We start from the raw sequence: 20,039 nt of genomic DNA, 5'->3' as shown, positions 1-20,039 counted from the left end.
AATTGTTTAATGCTTATTTACTTAAAGAGTTAAACATACTATAGAAATAGTAAAATATACTATAGAGTACGAGGATGAAATTTACTAGTGTTGGGATCTAAGTACTAACGAATTTTCCACTTTGATGTTTTTATTTATTCACTTATTAATCAATTTTTACAACAGAAAATAGATACAAACTAACAGATAAAAAAGAAAAAAAGATACAAACTAACATTTTTTTTTATGAGGATGGCAGTACTACTTTTACTATATTTACGACAACGTTTTTATTTTTAAATCATTATGACTCTGCCTCTTTAAATTTGAGTGTTCCACTTTGAATCCCTCGCCAGTAAAACCGGGATTCCTCCTTCAAGTTCTTGTGTTTTTCAAGCTTCATGTCTATTAGAGCTGTTACATTGCTCTAGGGAAACGCGTAATTCATATCAGTTAATAGCTTTGGTTGAATAATCATATTGCATAGCTAGATTAACTGAGAAATATCACTAACTACTTGACCAATCTTACTTTGAAATCCTCATCACTCATCTCGTAAAGTTTACTCTCAAAGTTCTTCAGTAATGACTCCACCCTCGAATCAATATGTCCAGGGCCCTATTGAAGATTTATACCCTCTAGCAATTTAAGGATATGAGCCTTAATTAGAAATATGACAGAGATGGCTGAATGTTTTGGTACCTTAACTGAGGACTGGATAATGAACTGTACACCGTAAATGCCAGAATCGTTCCTAAGTAATAAAAAAAAAACGCGATTAAACAGAATTCAGGGGATTATATTAGGAAACACAAGGACAATTTCAGTGTACCTCTGAGCAAGTGCAGTGATATAACCAAGTTGCTCGACTGTTCTAAGTTGATGAAAGGTGGCTTGCTTTGCAACAAGACCGAATAACTGAAGTTTAATATTCATGGCAAAGTCATCTCTATGAACCTGTTTGTGGCAACCAACGTTACAGTTAGCCAAAACAATATGAGATCTCGGGAAATATGTTCTAAGATAACACCGAGATCTACACGAACAAACTCCAAAGAAGACGTAAAAAACGGTAAATACCAAGAAATGATTTCAAAGCTGCCTTCTAAATCTGAACAAGGAATTACCTGAATATAGTGCACTAGCGCAGAATTTTCATCACTGGGGTTTGAGCCATCTTGGTGGTAGAAATACTTCATTCCATTTTCGAGCTTGACAACCCTGTTAGTGAGGTGCTGGGATGGGAACAAAGGTCGGCAAATCGGTTTTGGTTCATTAAAAAGAACATCTTCAATATGATTGACCATTGACTCAGCTTCCTTATTCTCCACATTACCTGAAATGAAGTATATGAGTATACGAACACCAAAGACGGACAAAAACAGAAAACGTCCCAGCAAAATGTTGATACCTGCTATATAACACTCAATAAATGTCCTTGATAACAACATTGGAACAAACTTAGCTACGTCTTCAGCTTCCATATGAGAGAGGACATCCAGTTCCTCTGTCCAAGGCCAGGTTTGATCTTGTAATATCAGTGAGCAGTAATACATTGCTTGGTGATATGGCTGTCGAAATTTGTAATTTTGATACTCCTTTGTGACAGTTTCCTAGTAATGGATACGGAAACAGAATAACACAGATTCAATCATTCTGGTACAGCAGACGGACGTTCAACTATTAAGTGGAGTTATAAAAAGGGACGAAGTCTGACATGGTTACCTTGATAACAGCAAATCGGTCAGGTTTTACTTCAAAATTTGCTATCTTTGCAACAACAGTTTCCAACAATATCCTCAATTTGTGATTATAACCAAGAAGGGTCAACTGGGAACAAATACAGGTACTCAGAAAACAGAAGAGAAAAAGAATTCAGTATAACATGTGGTAAATGTCAAACTCACCTCGAAACCATTGTCCGAAAGGCTCACTCCATAGTAAAGACCAGCAACTTGTGCATAATAAGCTACAACATGAAAAAAGTAAAGAATAATGGGACAGTTTCATCAAAATAGAAGCTTTGTACTCAGTCATTTTATTTTACTTATTTATACTACTCTTCGTTTGTCTTCAAGACATACGGCGAAGATGCAAAACAAAGCAGAAAACTCGAAAGTATGAATGACATTGTCAAAAGGTACAAGAAATGCTCAATCGACAGCATGTAATATGGAAATAGTATGAATGAGACAAACGGATCAGCTACATAGCGGCACTACCATGGTACACCAGAAACTTTCATGGTACAAGAGAAGACTAGTAGTTACAACAAGATATTCACGACACACTCGTAAGATTGAAGAAAGTGGGAACCAAAAGAGGTTACACAAGAAGACTCTATGTCATCTCTAAGTGAAGCTAATAGGTAAATCAAGGTACTAGTTCTTTCTTGGAAATCCTGAGTAACTTGGTTATAATAATTCTCTGGAGTAAACATTGTGAATATTGGAATCTGTGTACTTTTCTATACTAGCATAGTTCAATTAGCCGACAAAAAAGCATAGTTCAATTATCCTCTCTGATGCATCATGCATATGCCAAAGAAATTCTTATGAAGCTGATTAAAAAAAATGATGACCAATCCAATCTTATACATAGAGTACCACGTTAATGCAAATACGACTATTTGACAAAATTAAGCAACAATAGATATGAATTACTCACGCTTTAACAAACTCTTGGATCAGTCAATGCCATCCAATCCCTAGATACCATGGTGCTTCTTGAAGCTCGCTTTATATATCTCTGCAACAGACCTAGCAGTTTTAGCAACACCAGTTTTGATCTCGGATATCTTCGAATCCATGTACTCTTTATGTTTAGATACCCTATCAATAATTGCAAAGAGTTGTGCAGCACAGGCTTGGACCTCCTCTTCAGCCTTCTTCTCTGCTTCTTGCAAACTAAGCTCCGAAGCTTTCAAATACTCCGCAGCTTCTTTCTCCACCACTTCCAGATTAAAAGCCTCCGTTTTCACACACTCTACCATTGTTTTTGCCTCCATGTCACATTTCGTAGTAAACTCTTGAGTTTCCTTCTTCACCAACCTCATCTTCTCTTCGAGTTCACTGATCTGCAACTGAACTGACTCAAGAAGACTCTTTTTGGATTCCATCTTCGAAGCCATTTCAGACATCTGGTGTTGTAACGTGATCAATTCCTCCACCTTCTCCGCCGAGCTTCCTTTGATCCCATCGTACAACGAACACAGAGCTGGCTTCACAACAGATTTATAATCCACACCCATTACCGCAGCAGGTGTCTCCCCTCTCTCTTTCACAACAAACTGAATATCATCAAGCTTCAGTCTCCTTAGAGCTTGGTTACAATCAATGGCTAGTGTCTGAATCTGATGAAACTGATTCCTAATATGTGAATTGAGTTCCCAAGCTTTCTGATCCCAACCATCTCTAACAACTTCAGCCTCTGCAACATCTCTCTCCACAGCTTGTAACTCTCTTCTCATCCTCTCAACATCTCTGGCGCTAAAGTTCTGAAGCTCCACAGACTTCTTCAGCTCTTTATTCTCTTGAGAGATTCGCTCTCTCTCTTCTTCCTTAGCTTTGAGCTCCTTATCTTTCTCCTCCACAGCTTTCTCCACCGCTTGGATCCTATCAGTATACTCCACAACGATCGTCCGAAACTTATTCACATCTTTCTCAAGATCGGCTTCAACTCTCTCCAGAGACTCTTTCTTCGACGGACCTCTCCTCAACGACTCAAGTTTCGCCTCTAATTCACCTTTCATATCGTGACAACCAGAGATCGTTTCAGCCATATTAGTCTTCTCCGCGTCCAATTTCCCTATAAACTCATCATCTAAAGCATTCTCCAAATCATCCTCGCCGCGAATGTAGTGAAGATAGGTTTGACTCGCGTAGAAACTCATGGAGTTAGCTTCGGGAACGGAGGTGGGATTTGATACTCGATGTTGACGGTGACGAGCGTGCTCGACCAACCAGAAAACAACGGCGAGAATAGTAGGCCAATTGTGAGGCGTATTGGGAGCTTTGAGGCTAGATTTAGTGATCTTATGAGGACAGCTATGAGATCTGAGGAAGAAGACGATATCCTCATCCCACTTGTTGGAATCGCAAGGGTAATCTAAGGCGGAGAGTAAGAATTTTAGGGTTTCGGTGATATCTTTGACAGAAGGAACAGGATTACCGCGGATAACGATCGGGAAGCATTGAGCAGAGAGGAAGGCGTTGATGACTCGAATCATTGAAGACTGGTGAGATCTGTCATCGTTGCCTCGGCCGCCTAAACCGACCGACGAAGGACGGCTGCTAGCGAAACTGGCGTCGGAGTCTCTTGAGTTGAAGTGTTGACGATGTTGCTCGATCGATGGTGGTGGTGGCGGCGGCGCTCCGCCGAAACCCACCGTCTTTCTTCTCTTTACCGCCGCTTCTCCGCCTCTCATCTCTTTTTTGCTTTTTTTTTTTTTTCAGAGAATCGACACTGACACTTAGGGCTATAGCAGCGCTTAGCGGGATTAAAAAAAAAATCGAATTCTGAGAAACCTAATTTTGGGGAACCTAGTTTTTCAGGTTTACTCGAACCGGAATACCAAACCGGGTCGCAAGGTAATCTATTTAACCAAAATTGATTATATTCATGAGTCAATGGTAGCGTATTTATTATTCTGTGTGGGTAATGTAGAAATTTTGAAACCGAGCACTGGTTTGTGGCTTGAGTCATACATAACTTAATCATACTTGAAATGTATCAAACTAGATTTGACAAATTGATTTATATAATCAGGAAAAACAAAAACAAAATCCTAAGATATGGTCTGCAAATGGTGTTTTTGTCTTTTCAAAGAAGAGCAGATTTGAGAGACTTGGTGAGCTTCTCAAGCTCCTTAAGTCCTTCCGTTGGCGAATTTGCGTCCCCCAATAGCTTCACCATTGCACTGCCTACGATCACTCCATCAGCTCCCCATCCAACTATCTGTTCACACACCAAAACCAGTCATCAAAGAAGCAATAATGAAGACAACATATATAAGAGAGGCCTTAGGAATCTTGTTAAGGTTTAGAGGACCTGTTTCACATGCTCAGGCTTTGATATTCCAAAACCAACAGCCACTGGCTTGTCTGTGGCCTGCATTGAATTACAAATGGCTAAACAACTTGAGCATTTCTACATCAATACAAGATAACTGAGAAACAATAGAAAAATAATACTGTTATTAGACCTCTTTGATATCCTTCAAGAGCGACTGAACCTTTCCGCTTACAGATGCTCGTGCACCAGTCACTCCAATTGAGCTCACCTGTTAAATTCAATAACAAGGGGCAATACATTCTCAGATTAAGAAAACACATGCGAACATCTGCAAAGAGAGAGAGGGATCTTACTAGGTAAATAAATCCTTCTGATGCGTCAACAATTCGCTTCATTCGCTCTGTTGGCGTGGTTGGTGTAGTGAGTAAGACCTTGATTACAAACATTGAGCAAAGTTATGTTTTACTAAAAAGGCAAAGATACAGAAAGCCGAATAACAACATAGATAGAGGTAGATCCAGCAAAACACATGTATAGACAAACAAGAAGAAGATGAACTTCAAGTACATATATTGTATGCTCCTGTTGATTTACCTGTTTTCCAAACTGCTTTTGTTTATGGAAAACAAGCGGAAGGAACAAGAAGAGGATCAGCGTCTCGCCTTCACGAACGTCACATCTACGAGGTTTAGCAAGGAGGGTATTCTTTGCGTCAAGAATGCCATATATGAGATGATTGCGAGTAAGGTTGCCAGGGAACGAGCTACGAACAAGTCTGTCGAGCCGGATTCGGCCGCCGGTGATGGGACCACCCCGAGTCTCTAAGCCGTGGGATGAGATTTACTTGAGCGGGCCTACGAGGTTGAAGATTTACGTACGTTTCTCTTATATCAACAACATTCATCTCTTACATTGCCATAATTTGTAATTGTATTATTTGAGAGATTTATCAAAAGAGACAATTATAGTGAATTTGGAGAGTAACATAATCAGCTTATGAGCCCCCCTCCCTTTGCCTCGGGTTTATTTAAGAATTTATTTGACGAAAACGTTATATGAATTGACGAACAAAAGTGGCTTTGTAGTTTGTATAGTCAGTCCCTCTGCATCATCCCATCTCAGTCAGTTTCTTGCTATTTTGTCCCAATGCTATATAGTCTACAAGACTAAGCCAGTAGTAATCAATATTTTTCTCCGCTTTTTGATCATTCTCTAGATTATTGAAACTCTGTTTTGAACAATTTAAGATTCGCCTAGATATTTAGTATTACAACAAGGAAAAGGATAAAAGAAAAAAACAATATCGTCTTCATCTTTGTCTTTGTATAAAGAACTGAGTTTCGTCAGCCCTCACAGTTTGGGTTGTCCGCATCCCCTGAACGACCCATGAAGAGGTTGGGACTTTCTGAAACCAACAATGTCTTCGATTTCAACACATGGTGATGGGACTTCGTTTTTGTCACTTGCCATTTCCTTCAAATGCTGGCTCCCGTATACTCTTATGCTCAGCGATTTCTTCTTTTCTGCTCCAACCTTTATGTATTCGTCGAAGAAATCTATCAACTCTTGCTTCTGAAGCTGCTTCAGCGCAGCGACCTGCCCACAAAATAACCCCATTCTCTCATCTATCAGATCGCTCTCAAAAAACTTCATACCTACTTGAACTTAATTACAGAAGTGATACAACTATTCGAAGAAGTATATATATGCATGGGTCATGTGGATCAACCAGGTGTTGATCCTAGAGGCGTTTTTCTTAGTTTAAGAGAAAATTTAGAAGAAAAAGGAAGCTGTTTCCTGTACCTCTGCCTCTTTACGGTTAAATTTGAGTGTTCCACTTTGAATCTCTCGCCAGTAAAACCGGGATTCCTCCTTCAAGTTCTTGTGTTTTTCAAGCTTCATGTCTATTAGAGCTGTTACATTGCTCTAGGGAAAAGCGTAATTCATATCAGTTAATAGCGTTGGTTGAATAATCATATTGCATAGCTAGATTAACTGAGAAATATCACTAACTACTTGACCAATCTTACATTGAAATCCTCATCACTCATCTCGTAAAGTTTACTCTCAAAGTTCTTCAGTAATGACTCCACCCTCGAATCAATATGTCCAGGGCCCTATTGAAGATTTATACCCTCTAGCAATTTAAGGATATGAGCCTTAATTAGAAATATGACAGAGATGGCTGAATGTTTTGGTACCTTAACTGAGGACTGGATAATGAACTGTACACCGTAAATGCCAGAATCGTTCCTAAGTAATAAAAAAAAAACGCGATTAAACAGAATTCAGGGGATTATATTAGGAAACACAAGGACAATTTCAGTGTACCTCTGAGCAAGTGCAGTGATATAACCAAGTTGCTCGACTGTTCTAAGTTGATGAAAGGTGGCTTGCTTTGCAACAAGACCGAATAACTGAAGTTTAATATTCATGGCAAAGTCATCTCTATGAACCTGTTTGTGGCAACCAACGTTACAGTTAGCCAAAACAATATGAGATCTCGGGAAATATGTTCTAAGATAACACCGAGATCTACACGAACAAACTCCAAAGAAGACGTAAAAAACGGTAAATACCAAGAAATGATTTCAAAGCTGCCTTCTAAATCTGAACAAGGAATTACCTGAATATAGTGCACTAGCGCAGAATTTTCATCACTGGGGTTTGAGCCATCTTGGTGGTAGAAATACTTCATTCCATTTTCGAGCTTGACAACCCTGTTAGTGAGGTGCTGGGATGGGAACAAAGGTCGGCAAATCGGTTTTGGTTCATTAAAAAGAACATCTTCAATATGATTGACCATTGACTCAGCTTCCTTATTCTCCACATTACCTGAAATGAAGTATATGAGTATACGAACACCAAAGACGGACAAAAACAGAAAACGTCCCAGCAAAATGTTGATACCTGCTATATAACACTCAATAAATGTCCTTGATAACAACATTGGAACAAACTTAGCTACGTCTTCAGCTTCCATATGAGAGAGGACATCCAGTTCCTCTGTCCAAGGCCAGGTTTGATCTTGTAATATCAGTGAGCAGTAATACATTGCTTGGTGATATGGCTGTCGAAATTTGTAATTTTGATACTCCTTTGTGACAGTTTCCTAGTAATGGATACGGAAACAGAATAACACAGATTCAATCATTCTGGTACAGCAGACGGACGTTCAACTATTAAGTGGAGTTATAAAAAGGGACGAAGTCTGACATGGTTACCTTGATAACAGCAAATCGGTCAGGTTTTACTTCAAAATTTGCTATCTTTGCAACAACAGTTTCCAACAATATCCTCAATTTGTGATTATAACCAAGAAGGGTCAACTGGGAACAAATACAGGTACTCAGAAAACAGAAGAGAAAAAGAATTCAGTATAACATGTGGTAAATGTCAAACTCACCTCGAAACCATTGTCCGAAAGGCTCACTCCATAGTAAAGACCAGCAACTTGTGCATAATAAGCTACAACATGAAAAAAGTAAAGAATAATGGGACAGTTTCATCAAAATAGAAGCTTTGTACTCAGTCATTTTATTTTACTTATTTATACTACTCTTCGTTTGTCTTCAAGACATACGGCGAAGATGCAAAACAAAGCAGAAAACTCGAAAGTATGAATGACATTGTCAAAAGGTACAAGAAATGCTCAATCGACAGCATGTAATATGGAAATAGTATGAATGAGACAAGTTTTGGTGCTTACTGCTTATTGGAAATATTTACCAATTTCAGAAACTTGGTTCAACTTAAGCCTAGAGAAAATCCCTAGTTGAAACGAATATACTGAGAGATGAATCGACAAATCTTACCGTATTCATTCAAATAGTCCATCAGCAACCGTGTAAAAATATCAGTAAGAACTGCTGCGTCAGGAGAGCTGACTGCAAGTGGGCAGTTGAAATCCATCTTAACATATGCCTTTGGTTTCGAGAACATTGTATCTGGCTTGTACCACATTCTTGAGAATGGAGTCTTTCTTAACAGAACTGGAATGGATTCCTGTTCCAGAACTTGATCACATAAGATGACCGCTTCATGCATCACAAATTAAAAATATCTTCTGATTTATGCTGTGAAATTGAACCTTTTCTTTAGCATCCTTTAATGAAAAATCCGTAGGAATAAAGACATTAGGCGCTGGTAAATGAAGATTTACATCAGGGGCAGACAGAACCCATTCCTGTAATTATTTAACACAAATCCAAAAAGATATTACGGAAAAAAATTGTTCAAACAAAACTTGAGTGGAGGTAGTAGTTGCTTCGAAAATTAATGAAACGTTTCAAGCTAGTATAACATATCAAAAAGTGAACCTGAATGGTGGAGCTGGTTATCTTCTCAAGAGAATAGGCAGTGTTATACCATGGCTCAGCCTTGTCAGTTTGTCCTTCAAATTTCTGTGATTCCCATAAAATTCTACAAAAGCAATAACAATAGCAAGATTTTTTGGAAACAACTCCTCTATGTTGTGCTTTAACAAGTAAACTCTACTAACATGTTGGTCAAGTAAACTGCAGAAAAGCTAATTGCGGGAACAGTACATAAATTAACCATCATATATCAATAGCAATAAAAGCGTCCATGCCATCCTCAATTATTTTCAGAATAAATGGAAGAAAACCCATGACTCAATCATATGTTTATTGTATAGTAGCTAGCTACCCATAATAAGATTAATGTATGCAAAGTACAACTCTTAAAGACCACAGACTTACCGAACATTACATGGAGAAAGCTCATCGACAACCTTTTGTACAGTAGCTGGATTGAATTTAGTAGGCAGCGATGATCCAACCAGCCAATCTTTGGTAGGATATATCTGCAAAGTAATTGCAAAGCATACGGAATATTTTTAAAGAACTGTTATTTCTTAGCCATGAGCTTAGGTTCTTTAAAGAAAAAAATTACAAAAATTTAGTCACATTACATAACTTCATATGCACAATTCATTGAAGAAACGATTGATGACATGGTAGCAGAGGAAGCATGTATAAGAAATTAAGCTTACACAAAAGCAAAAGAGCTAAATTATTACCTGCATGTTTGATGCAATATCCACTATATAGGACATTGGTGGTGTTTTGTCTTGATAATGAAATTTCGTCTCACAAATAGCTGAGAGCTTCAATGGCAATAAACGATGTATTAGCAAATATTAAAGTCAAATGGTCAATAAAACAGGAAGAAAAATGGAAAATGACAATCTTAACCTATTGGTAGCAATAAATTAGAATGTAGCTTAACAAGTTAATATATCCATACCTCATCAAAAATCCACTGGCAAACACCGGTCTGTTGTAATAGCTGAATGTAGTTGAACAGCAACCCTAAAATCTCTTGCATATGCTCTGTAAACCCACCAAGGAGAAAACCAAGGAATAAATCAAGTAGTTACAAAACACCAAACACACACATACTCTCTATCCAACAAAAGAAAGAAGAAAGACTGTTGTGAACTTCCTAGAATGAAAAAAATAGAATAGGGAAACCCACCATGGCCAGCATCAGTAAGATCAATCGAAACATTGAAGAAAGAATAATCTAGAGTCCACTCTCCTTCACCAGCAGACAGTCCCGTCGCCCAACCTGCAAGCAATAAGAAGAAATAAGCCAGACTATTAGATGGAGTAATTTAGCATGTTTCTTACCGGAATAACAGCAGCAACCTGTCCCATCTAAGAAGTTTGTTCACGTGACTAGAATGTAACTCTCTAGAAGACATACACGCCCACTTTCTTTAAATGATTCTATAAAATCCCCCACGCTACTCTATTTAAATATTAGTTGGGTAACTCTAGGCTACACTCCATGCCGAGATACCAGAAAAAAAATATATATTTTATCAATATCATCGACAACTAAAACTTCAAAATTTTCTCAAGAAAATTTCTAAATCATCTTTTAGGGAACCTCAAAAGAGTATTGTCACATTTCAAGTAGTAAGAGAAGGAGATTGAAGATTGCACTTGATGTGTGACCCATAGAAAACCTACCCAAGGTTTTTAGGGCATGGAACAAACTCCCTTCTCCCTCATGGCCAATGAGATGGCCAAGGTACTGGCTTAGTCCTTCTTCATAATGGTGAATGCTAGGCGTTACAGGCCATGAAACACCTAGTTTGTGTCCTTGCTTTATAGGAACAGCCTTCACGAGAATCTAAAACCAAAATAATACAACAGCACCAAAAAGACCACCTCATAAACATTCTAGCATGATACATCTTCATGTCAAAATATATTTTAAATTTACAGAAGGAAAAAAAACCTGTAAATGGTCATCAGTACATGGCTGCCCAGGAAATCTAGGGACGACTTTGTTGGTGTTTTGGATTTCCTGGAACATCCCTTCCACAAGATCTTGAATTTTATCAAGGCTTTCTGAAAACATTCAGAGAAAACCATTAGCACAGGTGTTACCTATTTAAACATTTTTATCTCCTTATAAAAGGAAATTTGAGTTTCGCGTTAGCACCAAAACATACCCTTCCCATAAACAACCAGATGCATTATGTTGGCAGAATAATGTTCCTCATAGAATTTAATAAGCTCACTCCTTGTATCCACTCCTTTCGCTTGGGGTCGTACATGAAGTGTATCCATGTTCCCTAAGCACAAACCACACTTGTTTAGCATGAGAAAAATACTGGAATCACAACTGACTATTCATTTTAATGAAATACATCTCATTCCATGAATGGCAGTCAACAGCAATAACAGTAAGAAAATTGTAACATAGACCTGTGCTAAACTTGTGATATGGATGGTCTTCTTTGCTAAGATGTTTCTGTAACTGTTACCAAGAAAATGAAAATAAAAAATTGAGTCATATACATACAACTAACTCTGATAATTGTTCTTTAGACTAGAGTTATACCTGTCGCATTCGCCAACCATCAGAGAGTAAGTTTTTCTGATTCTCTGGATAAAGAAAACTGGTTATAACCTGTTTAGTTCACAAACAGCAGCAAGATAAACGTAAAGCGAATAAAAGCCAGCAAACCTGAGTCAACAGCCTTAATCTCTCTCATGGTGGCATCAGCGGACATTAGTGGTTTGATAAAGAACTGAGCAAATCTGATTTAAACAGCCACATAAGAATCTTACAGAGGTAAAAGATTAGAGAAGATTAGCTAGCAAGAGTAATTAAAACACCAACTATACCTGTCTAAAGCCTCAACGAAACAGTCAGCATTAACATCGAAATGGTAGTTTGTCTCTTCAGAGGCAGTATACGCATTTGTGCTGCCTCCATGCTACACCAAGAAAATTCCTTATTTATTATATCGAGTGAAATAAAGAACAACTTCGAGTATGTTTGAGTTCAAACCCCGGAAAATTGTACGGATATATATATACTACCTCTGTGATGTACTTGGAGTAACTATCTTCCTCCGGATACTTCTCACTTGCATAAAATAGCATATGCTCTATCAACCAAAAAAAAAACCCACAACAAACATATTGGAACTAGATTTAACCACTGAGACAGCACAATGATTAAATCATTCCATGGCAAATAACTATAGAACACACACGAATTAAGATGGTAAACATTCGAAATCTACTTGAGAAAAGTAACAAAACTTTCAAAATCAACGTACCTAAGAAGTGAGCTAGCCCTTCTAATCCTTGTGGGTCAGAGAAAGATCCAACACTAACGCTCATTGAAGCAGCACACTTGAAGAAAAGAATCAAACTCAACCGAATCAGTAAACAAATCCAAAGTTAAATAAACAAATATCGCAATTCAAACCGTTAGGGATCTCGAACCTTATCCGTATCGGGATCGCTGATCAACAGGACCTGGAGCAAGTTCTTGAGGACAATCATCCGGTAGTCTCTGCTGTCCGTACGTGGCTTCAGTATCTCAACACCTTGCACCCTCGTGTTCGATTTCTCGACGGCCATCTTCGTTTTCGATTAGGATTGATATGTTTCGTCTCCGGTGGGTCGTCTTCGCTCTCTCTCTCTCTCTATCTCGTTTTCGATTAGGATTGATATGTTTCGTCTCCGGTGGGTCGTCTTCGCTCTCTCTCTCTCTCTCTATCTCGCTTTTTCCGGCGTCTGTTTTTTTCTTCTCTGTTCAGAGAGTCAGAGAAAAATACAGAGGAATATAGGAATTTATCTACTGTGCTAATGTCTACGTCTGAATATTATCGACGGTTTAGGTATAGCCACGTCATTCGAATCCAACAGCGTAGCACAAACAAACCTAAGTCATTTTTTTATCATGAATATATTCCATAAAGAGTAAAGAGGCCATAGAATAAGTATGTTTTAATTTCAGACTTCACTTTGAATCTGTCATATATTTTAGCAATACCAATATATTTATATGGATGCATCATGCATGATGTGGCGGGATCAAGATTTGGTGAAAAGAGCAATATATTGTATGTTTGAGGGGGCCAAGATATATCATTAACATAAGTGAAGTCTATCAAGGATCAAGATTTTGTATTAAGATTTCGTCTTAGAATACAAAACCAATTGACATTTGGTTCATACCATCCATACACAGTGTTTTGATCTAAGATTTCAATTCTTCCATGTTTCAGTAGTAGCATATTGTTCCATGGAGCTAAGTGGAAGAAACAAGTGTTTCTACAACTCTACCACCCAGTCAATTCCGTTCTACTTAATCCCTATTTCATGGCCACATATCTTTCCGGTTAAGTAATGGGAAACCTTTCTCCTGTTACATTACATGAATCCTGTTTTCATTTCATCCGAGAAAAGCCATCTTTTTTTCAACAATGTCTTTGTCATTCGATCCAATAGCGTTCCGTTAGATAGGAACAGATTTGATAAATACTGATAACTCTCGGATCGAGTATTAGAACGGAAAAATCCATTAGATTTAGATAATGAACTATTGGTTCTAAGCCATCTCTGGCGCTGAATCAACAATTCGAAGTGCTTTTCTTGCGTATTCTTGATAAACCAGCGTTTATATATAGATATAGGAGGATCCGTTTGGGAAGTAAGAAGCCCCTTTGACATCTCTTCATCTGCAAAGAATTCTCGATGTGAAAACACAGAGACAAAGGGTTGATCTTTGAATAGGAAAAAGAGTGGATCTGCGGGGTCCCAAATGAATTGGCTTATTCTAAAGAGCCTTGTTCTTTGGAAGACCTATCTCGTCTCTGGTACTGCATGGTTCCGCTCTGCAAGAACTCCGAATCATTCTCTTGAAGCTCATACTTTTCATCATAAATGATCCGCTTGCCCCGAAATGACCCGGCCAAATAGGAAAATCCCAATTCATTAGGCCTTTCGATACAATCAAATAGAAAGCCCCGAGGGCGCCATATTCTAGGAGCCCAAACTATGTGATTGAATAAATCCTCCTCTATCTGTTGCGGGTCGAGGACTCCTTCCCCTTCTTCAAACTCCGATTCGTATTTTTCATAGAGAAATCTCTGATCAACGATAGAACAAGATCCATCTTGCATCATATATAAGGGATCCCTTGGTTCGGAGCGAAAAAGCAATGTCACTCGATCATTATCAAACTGACTGCAATCTTTTTCTGTCTGTGAGGATCCCACCAAAGCGCCTTGCACTTCTAATAGGCCATGAACTAGATCCGAATCATTCTCAATGAATCCATAAGAAGTGATCCTATTTTTTTCATCGGGTACGGGTAGAGACCAAAGGTCTTGAGCGACCGATCCGGCAGAACAACTCAAAAGATAAAGAAGTATCGTGAATTTCTTCATGCTCGTTCCAAGCTCGAAGTACCATTTGTACAAATAAGAATCCCCTTCGTTACATGATTTCTTCTTCATATAAATAGATATAGGATCTATGGGGCAATTACTTATAAGTACATTTTGTGCAACAGCCCTTCCTATCTGATAGAAAAGGATCCCATGATCCTGAACCGATCTTACCTGGGATCGCAAATCCCAAGTTTGTCTATGAAGAGCAGATCTAATTGTATTAGTGTCTATAATTGATTTCTTCTGTGTAATACTAATTGATAGGGCCTCATTGGTAAGTGCTACAAGATCTCGTGCACTGGAACCCATGGTTATAGACTCGAATCCATTAGTATGGAACATTTTCTTTTCCAAGTGAAATCCCCTAGTGTAGGAAAGAGTGAAAAAGTGCTTTCGTTGTTGTGGAATAAGAAGCCTTCGTATTTTAATGCATGTATTTAATTTATTCGGGGCTATTAGAGCGGGATCCACTTTTTGGGGAATATGAGTCGAAGCAATAACAAGAATATTTCTAGTGGAACATCTTTCACAATCCCTGGAGAACGAGTTCACCAATAGACCGAGGGCTAAGTAACTCGACTCATTCACATCAAGATCATGAATGTTTGGAATCCATATTATGCAAGGAGACATTGCTTTTGCTAATTCGAATTGAAGGGTGATATAAAATCGGTCTATTTCCAACATCATATCCATAGTTAGCGCATTCATCATAGTTAGAAGCTCCCGCTCCGTATCAAGTTCACGATCAATATCGTTACTAGCATCAATATCGTCACTATCATCAATATCGATATCATCAATAAAAAAACCTTTCGGCTTGTTATCCAGGAACTTGTTCAGAAATACTGTAATGAAAGGAACATAGGAGTTTGTCGCTAGGTATTTGACCAAATAGGATCGTCCAGTTCCTATAGAACCTATCACTAAAATACTCCTAGAGGGGGATAGGGCTAAGCGGAGCGAAAAGGGTTTTCCATGAGACGGGAAATGAAAACTATTAGCCCCACACGAAGTTTGTGAATAAGTGATTGTCTGATAATGAGCAAGGAATATCCGTCTTTCTGCTAAACAGGATGTATTAAACTCATAATTGATTAGATACTTTTTATGAATGTCAACTAAGTATCGTAAGTAAATTGTTCCCGGTTGTTCAATCATTTGATAACCAGAGTCATTCTTTGATAAATGATCACTATGAGTCAGACTCAATAGAATTTAATCAATCCTTTTTTCTGCCCTTAAGGTGGAGAACTGAACCAAGAATTCTCTTTCTTTATCATCAATCGAATCACTGTTCACGACCCAGGATTCTATTTTATCATCAATCCAATCACCGCTCACGTTTTTTCTTTTTCTTATCAATGAATAGATCTCTTTACTTGTATAACTTAGATGTCTCGTATTTCTCGAAAAAGTGATTCGATTGATGGGATTTGGTATGATACTTATGAGATCGATGATATCGATGAAATTTTTTTTCAAATCTTTCTTCTTAGAACGTATTGATTTGACCCCATAAGCGGGATCACCACCCCCATAGCATGTTGCCACCAGAACCCCGTATTTCTTCTAGACAATCTCCTAATTATTCCAGAGCATCTAGAAAAAGATTCTTTAACCAGAAAGAATTCAGTTCAGATGTAGGATACCTATCCAGAAGTTTTCGCAACTCAATCATGTATGATGGAATCATCAAAGATTTGATCTTTTCGAACTCTGTCTGTAACTCACTATAGGCTCGGGAAACAAAGAGAAGATGTGTACGAACGATATATCCAGCAACAAGAAGAAGGAAAAGGATTGAATAGAGGACCTCATGAACATTTGGCGATCTCAGATGTGTCGATATCAATGATGACTCATTATTTCGATGAATCATTTCTTCGGACAGAAGAAGATTATGTAAAGACTTACTCGAAATCTCACTTATCAGATTCCTTTGTGGAAGACACAATTTTTTCTGAAGAATTCGCCATGATATATCTAATCCATGCATAATATCATGAAAAATGGATACAAATTTTTGACTGCTACTTAGTATCCGCAATAGGTCTGAAAAAGTATCCAAAAATATCAAATTTAGATATTTGTACCTTGTCGAAGTAAAGAACCATGGCATATATGTTTGGAATAGATTCCATTTTGAGAGGGTTGAAAAAGCACTATCTCGTTGAAAGGTTCTATCCATCTGCCCTTTGTCAACGCATTTTTTTAGGCAAAGACTCCGTTTTTTCCTCTGTAAATATTTCTCAGAACATGGAGTGTGAATCAAACCCATGTTTGAATTGAAATTGAGATACTGATGCAAGCTCTTCTCTTCTGAATCGGATAGATTCATATCTGAAAGAGTTTGACAATACGTTCTTTCAAAATTGACTCTTTGTCCCTCTATTAGAGGTGTTCCAGAAATGTCTGCAATCGAGTAAATAGCTCTACGAACTAATGGATCGGATCGAATTGGAAAATGGAAAGATTTGTACAAGTTATACCTTTCGTCACCACTTTGTGGAAAATCGTTAGATATGAATATGTTAGATACCTGTGACTCGATTGACGAAGGTGAAATAGTATCTCTCTCCAAAAAAAGCATTTTTTTTTTACCACCGCACGAAGAAAATATTTTGTTGTGAATGAACAAGATAGTGAGGAATTGTCCATACGTAAAATCAGAATTATTGAGACGGGCCTTTTCCACATAAAAAGGGAATCTTTTGTTACAATAGAAGCAGAAGTGATGTGGATTATTCAAGAATCAAAGTCGATTTGCTTTAGAAAAAGAAGATATCAATGAACTTCTCTGAAATGGTTTCACGGGATTCAGCCAATTTTCTTGATCGTGGGATACGATTGAGAAATAGGAATCCGTGTTATCAAAAGATTTCCTGCGATTCTTTCTAGTATGGAATGAGTCAATCATCCACTTTGGTATTTTATTGAACAAAAATGGTGATATTGTTCCTCCATTGATCAAGAATTTCGATTTTTGAGAAGTATTATGATCATCCAATAAAAAGGGTTTCAATTTTTTCAAATAAACGATTTGAAGACCTATTGATTCTAACAACTGATTGCAGAGTTGATCGTTCGGACCTTTCAATTCATAGATGTGGATCTCAGACCTATGAATGGGGATATTCTCGAAACTCACAAAGAAAAAAGGAAGTGAGTTAGACAAAAAGAGAAGTAACTTGGACAAAAAAAGAAGTAACTTGGACAAAAAGAAACGAAGTAACTTAGACAAAAAGAAACGAAGTGACTTAGACAAATCTTTTTTATCAATAACCTCAGACCAATCAATCGAATATTGATTAATACATAATTGATCGAACAATACTTGAAAACGGCTCTTCCGCTCAGAAACGAAATGTTCCAAATGCTCCTGGAAATTCGTGCTCCCATTGGACCATTTGTATCTATATGCATTAGGATCCCGATTTATGGATCTCTCGGTTTGAGAAAAAAAAATAAGAGGCTCGAACCATTTCTTCTGACTCTTTTTCAAATTCGATAAATGTTGGTTGATCGTATCTTTCATTATAGTTCTATGATTCAGAGTATCATTTCCTATCAGATCTCTTTGAATTCCATATTCGAAGTTGCGATCAGGTCTCTTCATTAAAAAGAATCGATTCAATACATTTCTTATGTACCCATAGGGACTATATTGGAATTGGATTTGAATCATATTTCGGATCAATCTATATTGATTGACTGCCTCCATTATGTTGTTGCTAGCAAATACCACTCTTTTTGGATTTTCCAAATAATTCCCGCAGGAGATCCATACCAAATTTTTTCTGATCCTTCGATAAAAAGATTCATTTTCTTCATAAAAAATAGGAGGTAGAACCAATAAAGATTTCTTTTTCGATTCATCCCTGAAGTTGAAAACCTCCTTCAAGAATTGTCTTTGATCCAATCCGTAGGAATCAATAGAAAAGGCAAATCCCTTATGATACACCAGATCCGGCTCGGTTATTGATAGAGTGAATAGATCTGCCATTTCTTGAAATCTCTCTTCTGACTCGTGGCGTAACGTGTATCCCCCCTCTTCCGTTCATGGAATAGATGAAATAAATCAAAAAATGGATTTTTGTTCAAGAATGAAATCTTATTGGAACTGTCCATATCCAGTTCATCCTTCGGAACCATATCACATCCCATATCTGATGAAATAGGATGAATTGAGACGGTATTTTGTAAATACGTAATTATCTTGAATATATTAACTATTTCTTTATTTTCCGATCGCCTGGAAGGGACAAAAGAAACATCTTGTTCTTTCTTCAACAATTTCTGATCCCTAGTGGACCTCTCAGTAGGATTCGAACCCAGATGAAGTTCTGACCATCTGTCAGAGAAAAAAGAACGAATGGCTCTTGTAGGATTCCCAAGAAATTCTTCGCTTTCTTCCGGAAGCAGATGATTATTCATCCGCTTCTCACGTTCCGTGAATAGCCGGGGCATTGAGGAATAGCCAGAAAGGTATTTAGGGAATCGGTCTGATTCTATCTCTCTTCCTTCCGTTTGAATAAAGGAAGGATCCAAAAGAATCGATCTTTCTTTTAGTTGTTGAATCTCTCTTTGATTGATCAATGTGTGATATTCCGAATCCTCATTACTAATGGAATCGAAAGGATCTATGAATTGATCAGAAGATCCGTTCAATTGGCTAGAATCCGTTACTTGAACGAAACTAGATCTTGTAGAATCATATTGAATATTTGACGATACATTTCGTACCTTGCTAAAAAATCTATCCTTGTTTACCAACCACACATTGTCTAACCAAATCCAATTCTCTCTCGATATTTTCCTAAAAAAATCCGATTCGTGCGGATTCTTCCCCCAACTAACGAAGAGATCTTGGTGGAATTGCCACATATGAAATTGAGCACAATTTTGCAAAGAAATAGCCCACTTGTTTCTCGAGAAGAGATGGGAAACATGCTCAATATTATTTGATTGAATAGTTGACCCAGCTCCTTGTTGTTTGAAGAAACCCTCCACTTCAATTGGTATTTTTTCACGAAAAGCAAACATGAGATAACAAATCCAGTCTTTCACTAAGATTTCGAATAGCTGTCCCGAATTCAAGTTGTATGTTTGAGGGGGCAAAAAATATATCACTTTCCATGTGAACATTAAAGACCTCCTTGTTGTTGTTGTTTTTTCTATATAGATCCCGAGTACTGTACTTGGATCATCGCTCAACCAGTACAAATCATCTTTGCTAAGGTCAAAATCTCTTTCATCCTTCATTTAACAACTTCCATTGAATTTCCATACATATATATTAGATATAATTTCTGCA

The 20,039-nt window shown here is 37.7% G+C and overlaps 3 protein-coding genes across 5 annotated transcripts; all 3 read right to left on the bottom strand.

Annotated features, from left to right (window-relative positions):
- Positions 1-112: 112 nt before the first annotated feature.
- On the bottom strand, positions 113-4,474 carry LOC104793098 (insulin-degrading enzyme-like 1, peroxisomal). Of its 3 annotated transcripts, XM_087454766.1 has the most exons (9): positions 2,647-2,725; positions 1,887-1,948; positions 1,705-1,809; positions 1,391-1,592; positions 1,107-1,315; positions 812-936; positions 682-733; positions 511-597; positions 113-406 (listed from the first exon to the last, which is right to left on the bottom strand). In XM_087454766.1, the coding sequence occupies exons 4-9, from the start codon at positions 1,533-1,535 to the stop codon at positions 284-286; spliced, it is 741 nt and encodes a 246-aa protein (XP_087310892.1). In that variant the 5' UTR covers positions 1,536-1,592; positions 1,705-1,809; positions 1,887-1,948; positions 2,647-2,725; the 3' UTR covers positions 113-283. The 3 variants fall into 3 exon arrangements, with proteins under 3 accessions (XP_087310892.1, XP_087310891.1, XP_087310890.1); XM_087454765.1 differs by lacking the exons at positions 113-406; positions 511-597; positions 682-733; positions 812-936; positions 1,107-1,315 and adding an exon at positions 2,810-4,474 and having other exon boundaries at positions 1,548-1,592; positions 2,647-2,727; XM_087454764.1 differs by lacking the exons at positions 113-406; positions 511-597; positions 682-733; positions 812-936; positions 1,107-1,315 and having other exon boundaries at positions 1,548-1,592; positions 2,647-4,474.
- A 130-nt stretch (positions 4,475-4,604) lies between these two features.
- LOC104793097 (tryptophan synthase alpha chain, chloroplastic-like) lies at positions 4,605-5,453 on the bottom strand. The gene is made up of 4 exons (XM_087454768.1): positions 5,346-5,453; positions 5,183-5,260; positions 5,029-5,088; positions 4,605-4,935 (listed from the first exon to the last, which is right to left on the bottom strand). Exons 1-4 carry the CDS (start codon positions 5,436-5,438, stop codon positions 4,801-4,803), a joined length of 366 nt encoding a protein of 121 aa, XP_087310894.1. The 5' UTR covers positions 5,439-5,453; the 3' UTR covers positions 4,605-4,800.
- Positions 5,454-6,190: 737 nt separating this feature from the next.
- Positions 6,191-13,240, bottom strand: LOC104699389 (insulin-degrading enzyme-like 1, peroxisomal). The gene is made up of 26 exons (XM_087454762.1): positions 12,768-13,240; positions 12,599-12,674; positions 12,357-12,424; positions 12,159-12,250; positions 11,998-12,071; positions 11,872-11,915; positions 11,736-11,787; positions 11,480-11,602; positions 11,263-11,375; positions 10,992-11,154; positions 10,492-10,584; positions 10,261-10,346; positions 10,034-10,120; positions 9,714-9,817; positions 9,312-9,414; positions 9,083-9,178; positions 8,808-8,997; positions 8,399-8,460; positions 8,217-8,321; positions 7,903-8,104; positions 7,619-7,827; positions 7,324-7,448; positions 7,194-7,245; positions 7,023-7,109; positions 6,796-6,918; positions 6,191-6,588 (listed from the first exon to the last, which is right to left on the bottom strand). The coding sequence occupies exons 1-26, from the start codon at positions 12,903-12,905 to the stop codon at positions 6,343-6,345; spliced, it is 2,913 nt and encodes a 970-aa protein (XP_087310888.1). The 5' UTR covers positions 12,906-13,240; the 3' UTR covers positions 6,191-6,342.
- Between the last annotated feature and the right edge of the window lie 6,799 nt (positions 13,241-20,039).

The sequence above is a fragment of the Camelina sativa genome, chromosome 6, assembly GCF_030686135.1.
Source record: "Camelina sativa cultivar CO46 ecotype springtype chromosome 6, ASM3068613v1".
Classification (NCBI taxonomy): domain Eukaryota; kingdom Viridiplantae; phylum Streptophyta; class Magnoliopsida; order Brassicales; family Brassicaceae; genus Camelina; species Camelina sativa.
The sequence above is the reverse complement of the archived record's forward strand: the minus strand, read 5'-3'. Positions and strand labels throughout refer to the sequence as shown.

What these genes read in the sequence shown, in the direction of transcription:
- LOC104793098 (XM_087454764.1), bottom strand. Translation starts at nt 4,405, where the DNA reads ATGAGAGGCGGAGAAGCGGCGGTAAAGAGAAGAAAGACGGTGGGTTTC.
- LOC104793097 (XM_087454768.1), bottom strand. Translation starts at nt 5,438, where the DNA reads ATGTTTGTAATCAAGGTCTTACTCACTACACCAACCACGCCAACAGAG. An exon ending in CAGAAGGATTTATTTACCTA is followed by an intron (nt 5,261 to 5,345) that starts GTAAGATCCCTC and finishes TGAATTTAACAG; the next exon opens with GTGAGCTCAATTGGAGTGAC. An exon ending in TCTTGAAGGATATCAAAGAG is followed by an intron (nt 5,089 to 5,182) that starts GTCTAATAACAG and finishes AATTCAATGCAG; the next exon opens with GCCACAGACAAGCCAGTGGC.
- LOC104699389 (XM_087454762.1), bottom strand. Translation starts at nt 12,905, where the DNA reads ATGGCCGTCGAGAAATCGAACACGAGGGTGCAAGGTGTTGAGATACTG. An exon ending in ATATTGCATCAAACATGCAG is followed by an intron (nt 9,818 to 10,033) that starts GTAATAATTTAG and finishes ATTACTTTGCAG; the next exon opens with ATATATCCTACCAAAGATTG. An exon ending in CTTTCTCCATGTAATGTTCG is followed by an intron (nt 9,415 to 9,713) that starts GTAAGTCTGTGG and finishes TTGCTTTTGTAG; the next exon opens with AATTTTATGGGAATCACAGA.